General features: G+C 36.1%; 1 protein-coding gene across 1 annotated transcript in view; it reads right to left on the bottom strand.

Annotated features, from left to right (window-relative positions):
- Positions 1–11,017, bottom strand: part of INADL (InaD-like (Drosophila)) — a gene marked incomplete at its 3' end in the record, with an annotated part of 165,617 nt that overhangs the window by 19,110 nt on the left and 135,490 nt on the right. The window contains exons 22-23 of the mRNA XM_008584873.1: positions 7,064–7,135; positions 5,576–5,753 (exon numbers count right to left, since the gene is read on the bottom strand). Coding sequence (XP_008583095.1) covers positions 5,576–5,753; positions 7,064–7,135 — 250 coding nt within the window. The remainder of the gene's footprint in view (positions 1–5,575; positions 5,754–7,063; positions 7,136–11,017) is intronic.

Here is an 11,017-nt window from a genome sequence, read left to right as displayed (position 1 = left end):
GTGGGGATGGGGGTTGAAGATCACACTGTACATAATTTCTTGAACAAAAAAATTTGATGAGCTTCTGGGCTGTTAAACATGTGGGGGTGCTGGGAGGGTGGCACACCCAGAGAAGGCACAGAAGCTCCGCAACCCCCACATCTTGCCCTACCCATCTCTTAATCTGGCTGTTCATCTGTTTCCCTGAGTTCTGTGAGCTGTCCTAGTAAACTAATCCAATGCAAGGAGAGGGTTGAGGAAACCCCGGTTTGTAGTCTGTCAGTCAGAAGTATAGGTGACAACCTACTACTTGTGGTTGGCATCTGAAGTAGGGGCAGTCTTGTGGGACTGAGCCCTCAACCTGTGGGATCTGATGCTATCTTCAGGTAGACAGTGTCAGAACTGAATTAAAATTTAAGACGTCTAGTTGATGTCTGCTGGAAATTGGTTGGTGTGTGAGGAAAAACCCCCACACACCTGGTCACGGAAGTGTTCTATGTTGAGTGTGAGAGTAATGGGAAGAAAGTTTGTTTATTCCTTTATAGGGTCCTAAAGTAGGTTGGCGACAGGAGCCTAGTGTGTGAGTGGGGTTCAAAGGTAGGCGAGGGCTGGCTGGTTAGTCCAGTTGGTTAGAGCTCAGTGTTACAACACCAAAGTCAAGGGTATGGATCCCCACATGGCCAGCTGTGAAAATAAAACAAAACAAAATAAAGGCAGGTGAGTCTAAAGTACAATGAAAGAGGAGAGAGAGAAAAGAGGTATGGTTGGGAGACAGCTAGAGCCACATCATGCAAGGTCCAAAAGGACTTGGTAAGAACATTGGCATATTATTCCACTTGGCAACCACTGGAAGATTTAACGTTCTGTAAAAGCTCTTTTCTAACTTGCGTTGGGGAAGGATATGGATAATAGTAAGCAAATAAAATATAAATATAATTAAAGTTTAAAATCTGTCACAACAGTCTGATGAAATATGAATAACCTACTCCTAAAAATTTTCAACAAGGGTAAAGGCTATATGAGAACTACTTTATCATCTACTAATGATCAATTGTTTTCCTAACAGATTTCCAGAGTTAAATGGGAATCACTGACACTCTGAAGTTAGGGAAAAATGGAGTTTTGCCATATTATAACAGAAAAATAATCTTAGTTTGTCTCAGCTTTAGAATTATACCCAAGAACTTCACAAATGAAGATCCATTCCCCCAAAATAAATTAAATTCCACCTCTCGAGTTTAAAAAATTTTTCTGTATTTGGACCTAAATTTTTCATGTTATTGTTTCAGGACATTCGTTTTATAACCTATAGACAAAAAGAACTGATTACTAGGCTTTACTTAAAAACAAAAAATCTTTATAACACTTTTTGCACAAAAAAGTAAATAATTTGTTATATTAGACGCAGTATACACTAAAATGTAGCATGTCAAGTCTGCTGTGAGTTTGACAAAGTACAATATGTATAAATGATTAAATCTGAAACAAAACCTTGGGTCTTATTAGTATGTATAAAAGTGATAACAGGTAAGTGAGAGAATACTTTATATCCAACTGACAACAGACACAGATGAGGGGGACAAAACCAAAATTTAAAAAGATAAAACAAAAAACAATTCAATTAGAAAACAGGCAAGGGACATGCATAAACATTTCATTGAAGAGGATATACAGACGGCAAATAATCACATGAAAAGATGTTCAATCTTAGTCATTAGAGAAATGCAAATTAAAGCCACAATGAGATATCACTATATACCTATCAAATTGACTAAAATGAAAAACAGTGACAACACCAAATGTTGGTGAGGATGTGGAAAAACTGGATCAATCATACATTGCTGGTGGGAATGTAAAATGGTACAACACTCTGGAGAACAGTATGACAGCTGGCTTCAAAAGCAAAAATGAACTTACCATAAAACCCAGCAATTTCACTCTTCAGTATTTAATCCCAACATATTTCCACTCAGGAAGACATATTTCCACTCAGGAATTTGTATACAAATGCTACTGCTATGGCTGGAATGTTCGTGTTCTCCCCAAATTCATCTGTTAAAATCCTAACCCCCAAGGTGAAGTTATTAGGAAGTAGGACCTTTGCAAAGTGATGAGATCATAGGGACTCTGCCTTCAAGAATGGGATTAGTGGCCTTATAAAAGAGGACCAAGAGAGCGAGGTTGTCCCTTCCACCATGTAGGGATACATGGAGAAGGCACCCTCCATGAACCAGAAAGCAGGTCATCACCAGACACCAAATCTGCCAGTGCCTTAATCTTGGACTTCCCAGCCTCCAAGACTGTGAGAAGTAAACTTCTGTTGTTCACAGTATTTTGTTATAGCAGCCTGATGAAGCATGGACTAAGTTGGGCTTATAGCAACTAAGTTGTTTTAAAACAATTACTAAAACAACTAGTCAGCAATAAAAAGCAATGAACCATTGATACACACTGCAAATTGAATAAACCTCAAGAAAATTATGCTGAGTAAAAAAAGCCAATCTCGAAAAGATAAACATTGTATAATTCCATTTATGTGACAACCGTGAAATAACATAATTATAGACATGAAAAAACAGATTACTGGCTGTGAAAATGCTGTGAATTGAATTGTGTCCCCCAAAGTCCTTGTAATAGAAACAACCTCCACTGTGACAGTGTTAAGAGGAGGGTTGGAAATCCTATTATGGTGATTGAAAGGTGGGGCCTTGAAGAGGTGATTAGATTATGAGGAACATTCTGAGGGCTTTAAAATGAGAGCCACTGGGAGGTTAGCTCTCTCTGCTCAGCCATCCACCATGTGACACTTTATGTTGCTGTCACCACTCACCAAAGAAGGCCTCACCAGATGTGTTTCCTGGGCTTTTGACTTCCCGCTCTCCAAAACAGTATGCAATAAATATTGTTTCCATGTGACACTTTATGTTGCTGTCACCACTCACCAAAGAAGGCCTCACCAGATGTGTTTCCTCGGCTTTTGACTTCCCGCTCTCCAAAACAGTATGCAATAAATATTGTTTCTTTTACCAATTTCAGGTATTTCTGTTATAAGCAACAGAAACTGACTAATACAGAGAGGTTAAGGATTGGGGAGAGAAGAGGGGAGAGATAGTAGAGGGACAACACAAGTGAGTCTTGTGATGACACAGTTGAGTTTCTTGATTGTGATGGTGCTTACGAATGGCTACTCATGTGATAAAACTGTGTTGAGCTACATACACACCACACATACACGAGTGCATGGAAAACTGGTGAAATCTGAACAAAGTCTATGGGTTGTGCCAACGTCAATCTCTTGGTGCTGCTATTGTACTGTAGTTGTGTGAGATACTAACACTGGGGAAGGCTTAGAGAAGGGTACATGGTACTTCCCTGTACATTTCTTTGTAACTTCCTATGAACCTATAATTATTTCAAAAGAGAAAGTTAGGGGGGGAAAAAGATAAAATACAAGATAAATGTTTTAAAATTAAATTTAAATAGATCAATAATCAAAGTAAAAAAGAATTAATTTCACTTATTTACTAGATGAAGATTATCAATATAGATTTTAAAAAAGAGCAGAATTCAGCTGTATATTGCTTACAAAAAATACAATTAAAAAAATGGCAAAGATCGTTGAAAAGAAAAAATGAAAAAAACAACGTCCTCTTGAAAATAAACCAAAAGAAAGCAGTTACCAATAGTAATGAAATAGAATTTAAGGTAAAAAGTAATAGGGATAAAGAGGAAAGCTACATAGCATTAAAAAAAAAAAATCACCAAGAAGATATGAAGTTCTATGCATCTAACAACAAAGACTAAGTATAAACAGCAAAACCCAGCAGAATTATGAGGAATAATGAACAAATCCATAATCGCAGTGGGAGACAAACACATCTCTAACTGAGACTGAGGAAAAACATGCAAAAAAATTTAGTAAGGATATAGAAATCCTCATTTGTTTATCTAACTGCCTATTATATCCTCTTGGATGTCAAATAGGCATCTCAAACTTAACACGTCCAAAATACATCTACCAAAATCTGCTCCTCCCAACAGTCTTCCCATCTCAGTAAATGGAAATTCTGTCTTTGGTTTCTCAAACTGAAAAGCTTATGGATTATCTCTGGCTCTTCTCCGTTGCATCCAGTCTGTTAGTAAATCCCATTGTTCTACCTTCAAAATACGTCCCTAATCTGACCACGTCTCACCATCTCCACTGTTCCCCTCCTGGTCCAGGCCACCCTTCTCTATCTCCTAAATTCTGTAATAGTCTTCCATCTAAAGTCCCTATTCCCACCCCTACCCCAGAAGCCAGGCTATTCCTTTTAAACAATGTATACGTGCTCATAATTCTCTAAGAGATTTCCATTGCATTCAGAGTAGAAGACTTTCCAGGCCTGCTGAGCTCTACATGATGTGGCTTTCATTACTCCTCAGACCTTGTCTCTTACCCCCTTCTCTCTTGTTCACTCTACCCTAGCAATGCTGGACTTCTTGCTGCTCCTTGAACACATCCAGACAAGCTCCTACTAAGGGCTTTCACATTTTAGTTCTCTCTGCCTGGAGCCTTCTTCTTCCATCTACCCAACTGGCTCATTGTCTCATTTTCTATATTTGTCCCAATATCATCTTCCATAACAAAGCTATTAAAATTGTACCTAATGCTTTCACACCACCCCAGCAATCCTCATCCTCCTCCCGTTTTATTTTTCTTCCCAGCTATTTATTACAATCAAACATTCTACATATTACTTTTTATGATTTTTGCCTATTCCCCGCCACTATTTTCTTCACTGCCATATTATCAATGTGTTTGAAAATTTTTAAACATCTCATAAACACAAATATAACCCAAAATTTGCATATACAGGGCAGTTTTATGTAATTCTTTGATTTAATCTTTACAGTGATGCTATTGGTTTTGAATTCTCATTTCCATTTTATTTGGAAACAGAATAAGGTGTCTCTAACAATTTGTCCTAGAACAAATAGAAAATGAAAAGGACGGAGTCCACACTGAATACTATGGCTAATGAACACCACAGAGCATGAATCAAAAACAAGGAGATTCTGGAATTGGAGATACCCACAGTGGTGTCAGCCAATAAACCCAATGCAAAGAAATGTATCACATTCAGACCTCAGGCATTCTTGGCACTTTGATGTGCTGTTAAAACTTAGCTCTTGCAAAGCCATGTGAACTATGTGAACCATGGATCCACACCTACCCCAATGGAACCTGGAAATTTCCAGGGTCAATTCCTTTCTCTAGACAAACATAGATATCCCACTGACACATGATATTAAAATTTAGAGCCTGTTAAAGACTGTGGGAGAAGCGTAATGCCCACCATCTGCCCCATTTTATATAGAGCCCTTCATTAAATTGTTTTTTTCAATCAGTGGAGGTTTTTGTTTTATTATTTTATTTGCTAACCCCTCCTCCCACTTAAGAAATTCATAAATTGCACATAAACTAAGGCAAATAAATAGAGTACACCAATTGTACATGCTCTCACCCAAATACATGAAGAAGGGTGTTCTGGCTAAATGATTCTTTTACTGTATTACACCATGTTTCAAACAAAAACAGTATTTTAACATCACTTACCTCAAGTATTTTATCTCCAGTTTTAAGTGCATTTGTTTTTCCTGCTGGACTGTCTTCTAAAACTTGTTTGATAAATATACCTTTAAGCTCTTCTCCATTCTTCAGGCGTTTTATAACAGTCTGTCCACCAACAATACTGATACCAAGTGAAACATTGGGTTCTCTAAAAATCTCAACACTACAAAAAAAAAACCAAAAAACTGACTCATGAACAAGTTAATTCAATCTCTGGGACTGTCACTGTAAATATTCAATTTGTACCATATCCTTGTGACTCATATTTTATAAAAATAGATTTTCTAAATATATTTTTACAAACGTTATATAAATTATACACCTAGCTCCAAAATTATAAAATGCTATCAATAATTCATGACATGGGAAAGTTTAAATTCTGGAAAAGATAGATTTCTAAAACAATGAATACAACTCTTAAAATTCAGAGAAGATTTAGCTAAGCCTTAATGTTCCCATCTTCTATCACAATCTATTTTCTGTGACTAGTCCATTTCATTTATAACTATAACATTAGCAAAAAATGGACTGAAGAAATAACAAATGGGTGAAAGATCAAGAAAGACACATATATCATTTTGGCAAAAAGCACAGACTTTCAGAATAAAGTCAATTTGCCACTCAGAGGCTCGTTGTCCAAGCCACTTTTTGTAGTTAGCAGATTTAACTCTGTGGTTCTTTAATCAGAGAACAGAATTTGTCTGCTCCTAAGGCTAGAAGGTTTTCCTTTCTTCCTATCTGTACATCATCTTTTTTAAAAAAGCATGGAATGAAAATTGCCCCTCAAAATATTATAGTTTTTACTTAAATTGCAGAGACACGGCCAATAATTAACTCAATTAAAAATGTAACCCAGAAAACAGTTCCTAAGAGTTAAGACAAAACTCAGAATTCAGTTGCAAATAAAAGGACAGGTTGCATTGGGGTGGTGGAATTAATGCACAAAGACTAGAGAGAGCAGCTAAAGGAAGAGTTATAATCTCAAAGTGTAGCCCTGGTGCGTACTTAAAACTATAACCATATCCAAGGGAAGACGGGTTTGACACACTGTTAGCTGAAACAAGGCACAAAATTTGACCCACCATCAGGGGAGAAAGGTAAAGATAAAATGATATATAATAGAAGCCTTAACTATTGTTGTTTTTTTTAAAAAAAGCAGCTTTACTACATTTACCTGACTTGCTTAATGATGCAGTGATAAACTGTACTTAGTCCATGGGTTGCTATTATAGATGGACATTTGTAAATTGCTTTGTCTGAAAATCAAAGATTTCATAATATTGTTTAAAGTCTTTTTGTCTGGCTAAAAATCTTTAGATAGGACAAAATGAAAGCAAAATTTAAGCTAGCTTTCATGTGAAATTATTTCAATTTCTCCATCATTGGAGTATGACTGAATGACCCTCTACTAAGTTAAAGAAAAAAGCATTGACTGTGCTCCTATTGAGAAACCCAATAATGTCATCCACTTACATTCTTGGTGGACCCCAATGGCTGAAGTTTGGAGTTTCTTCTCCTTCACCTTCTTCTCTCTCAGGTAACTCACTGAGGAGGGAGAAATGAAAAAATATACACGATTTACTTGACACACTTATTATGAAAGGTGCTTGGAAAGTTTTGAAGTTGCATAATTGTAGTTAAATACATATGTAGTATTGTAGTTAAATTGCATATGTAGTTAAATAGCTCTTAATTTTTAAGCTTTTAAAATATTTACAACAATAAATATGCAAAGCAAAAATATACTGCATTAACATTCAGCTCAACAAATCCCTACCCAGTACCAGAAAATCATAGAATTATTATAAACATTTTTACTGATGACATTCTAGATGCTATTTTCTAAAAATCTGTGTTTGATTTGTATGATTTCACATTTGTTTCTCGGTCAACATATAAAATATGATAAAATATATTCCTTAAAACTTGGTATTGATTGACTAGCTAAGAGACTACTAGCACATTACAAATTGACACAAACAAGTAAATATGATACCTCTTTCTAGATTTTTCAGTCATTTTGACTCTAAGTACTTCCCCTGTCCTTTGTATCCCATGAATATTTTGTGAAGTTACACAGTACTTTCCACTGTACAGAGAGATTTACTTTCATATCTAAGTTGATCCTCACTCCTTCCCACCTACCATTACCATATTTTCAACTGTCAAGTTATGTTAGTATGGAACTGCTGAACTGCACTGCATAAAATGCTGAATTACAGAGTAATTAGTTATAAGAGTAATGCAATCTAACAGAGTATAGACATTACCATATATCATCTGGAAAAGGAATCAGGAGTCCTAAGCTCGAGTCTAACCTGCAACATGAAACAGGTGTGGAACTTTGGACCATCAAGTGAAATATGTCTGTTGTTATAAATTGTATTGATTGCTCTATACAAAAATGTAGACACTACCTCTTCCATTTCATCTTCATAAAAACCTCTGAAGTAAGCACAGCAGGTCATATATTTTACACATGAGGAACTAAGGGTCAGAGTGGCTCAGACATACTACATACCTCATAATCTCTCCACACGTATGCAAATCTTTGTTTCAGTTCTAAGTTTCAATGCTCCATTTTTCTCTGAACTCTAAAATCAGTCCTGTAAAAAGTAGCAAAACTCTACCTTCTTGCTCTTACAGACTTTCTAGGATATAATGGTGCTAAGGCCATGGTGAAAAGGAGAAAGCTGAACAGATCCATACAATCTAAACATCTGTTAAGAAATTGGGATCATTAACACCTCGCCTCACCACCATGTGTCTTTCTTACCTTAGCCAGTCTAACTTTTAGGATTCAAAGTATCATAGCACTCAGGTAAAAAAAAAACTTGGCAGACATTTGCTGGTTACTTATCTAATGCATTTTTCTCCCCTTTTTCCTTACCAACACGGCCCCTCTTCTACTCCAGGTGGCACTATGACCAGCTTTGAAAAAAAATACATTTTCTGGACTTCCTTTTGGCTAATGGAAACTGGATGCCATAGTTCTGATCAGTGATATAGAAGCAAAAGTCCCTGGAAAAGATTTCCAAGAAAACTCTTTAAAGGGAAGGAGAATCTGCTGGAAGGAGCCTTTTGCTCTATGCCTTCCCCTTCTTGCCTAGAATGCAGAGGTGACATTGGTGGTGAAGCAGCCATCTTCAAACCATAAAGAAACAATGAGGACTAAAGCCATACATTACAGACAGCCGAGCAGCAAGGAAGAAGATGCTTATGACCCTGATGAGAATAACACCATACCATCCTAAGGCCACTTTCTTCAGGACTTTTTATGTGAAAAAAAATTAAACTCCTGTTTGGTTAAGCCACACTAAATGGGTTTTCTGTTCATGAGCAGCTGAATTCAATCCCTAAATGATACACTCATGATTCCACCAGTTTAAATAAACTGCAGTTTATCCTATCACATCATTGTTCTTTGCACTTGTGCATATAGATTCATTGGTCAGATGTAGTCATAGCACAAACCTTCATATTTTGATGATCTTTGGTAAGAGTAACAAAGATTAAATGAGATATGACTGGCATTTAGCTGAGGACAAACCAATATTCATATCCTTTATAATTTTTTTCACTTGAATTTATATAAAAAATTTCCCCACATATATCATAGCCTTAATTTTTTTTAATAGTATCTTAATAGTCGATGGTATTGATGTAATTCAATTTATCTGCTATCCCAATATATGATGCACTTACATTATATGCTGTATTTTGGAATATTACTATAAGGAATATCGTCATGCTCTGCTGTATTTTAGAATTCTCCTTTAAATAAATATTAATTGAAGTAAGATTGAAACTAAAACCAAAACAACACTGAAATCTTCCTCCTCTCCATTTTTCACTTTCCTGTGCCACAAATCATGATATGCATTAAGTAAAAAAAAAAAAACAAGGGTGGTAAATATTTTTACCATGGCACATTTATACTATCATTATATGAATTAAAATTTTCAATTAAAAAAAAACTAAAATAGAAGAGAAACCTTTTTCTATCTTAAAAAGGGAAAACTAAAAAATTCCTCAAGTACTGGCTCTCCCATACAACTTAAGAGAAGGGGAGAGACCACTCTGTCTAGAATATTTAAAAATTTAGCTTTTTTTCTTAATAAAGTATGTAACAAAAGGATTATTCTGTTGGAAGAGACTCACTGACTTTTTCATACCATATTACTTTTCTTTAGAGAGGTGGTATTAACACATTTCATTCAGATTATTTCATACATAACAAGAGAAAAAACTTGTGAAAGCTTATCCAGAGAATGTGATTAGTTTTAGAAACTAATGAACAAATGTACAAATTACTGTATCCACTTTATATTGATGAATGCATATACTTTTTACCCAAATTAAAATTTAACTGAGAAAGAAAAAAAAATCAACAGAAAAAGTAAAATACTTTTCCTGTACATAAAATTACTGTACATGTAAATTTGCACAAACATATTTGAAACTTTAACATGGGATTTCCAACCTCAAATTTTATAATTTGCACTGTGATTATACATGATCAAAAGCTCGATCAGTTAGATTGTGTGTGTGTGTATGTGTGCTTGTGCATGGTTAGCTGGTACGGGGATCCAAACCCTTGACCTTTTCAACACCGTACTCTAACCAACTGAGCCAACTGGCCAGCTCTTTGGTTAGAATTTTAAAACTTAAAATAACTGAACTTTCCAAATCCATAGAATGCATACCACCAAGACTGAACTCTAACATAAACTATGGACTCTCGGTGATAATGACATGCCAGTCCAACTTCATCAGTTGTAACAAATGTACCACTCTGGTTTGGTATGTTGATACTGGGGGACACTATGCACATGTATAGGGGCCAGGGGTATAAGGGATATCTCTGTACCTTCCTCTCAATTTTGCTGTGAACCTAAAACTGCCTTTAAAAAAAAAAGTCTTGAAAGAAATAATAAACTGAACTTTTGCCTCTTACATTCAAAAAAAATTTTATAACCAAAGGACTTAATCATCCAATAGAAATAATAGATAATGGTCTTTATTTCAGGACTTTATAACAAATAACCTGACTTATTTTTTACGGATTTAGGGGGAAAGATGGAGTATCTCACTGGTGAACAAGTGGATATTGATGGTAGGACTTGTTCATTATATACAATCTCTTTGTCAACAAAATTTTCAGCACCATACAAAAATCAGGTAACTCCAGATAGCCAACGCGACCTTTCCTCTTCAACAGTACTTTTTTTCATAGAAAATTTCTACATACTATGCCATATGAGGGTCACATAAACTCAGCACCCAAGAATGATGGAAGGGCTGGCCCGGTGGCGCACTGCTACAGTGCGCCGCTTGGGAGCATGGCGGCGCTCCCGCCGAGGGTTCGGATCCCACATACAGACCGGTTCCCGCTCACTGGCTGAGCGAGGTGCGGCCGCAACACCG

The sequence above is a fragment of the Galeopterus variegatus genome, unplaced genomic scaffold (assembly GCF_000696425.1).
Source record: "Galeopterus variegatus unplaced genomic scaffold, G_variegatus-3.0.2 Scaffold3395, whole genome shotgun sequence".
NCBI lineage: Eukaryota > Metazoa > Chordata > Mammalia > Dermoptera > Cynocephalidae > Galeopterus > Galeopterus variegatus.
This window is presented reverse-complemented; position numbering and strand designations above follow the sequence as displayed.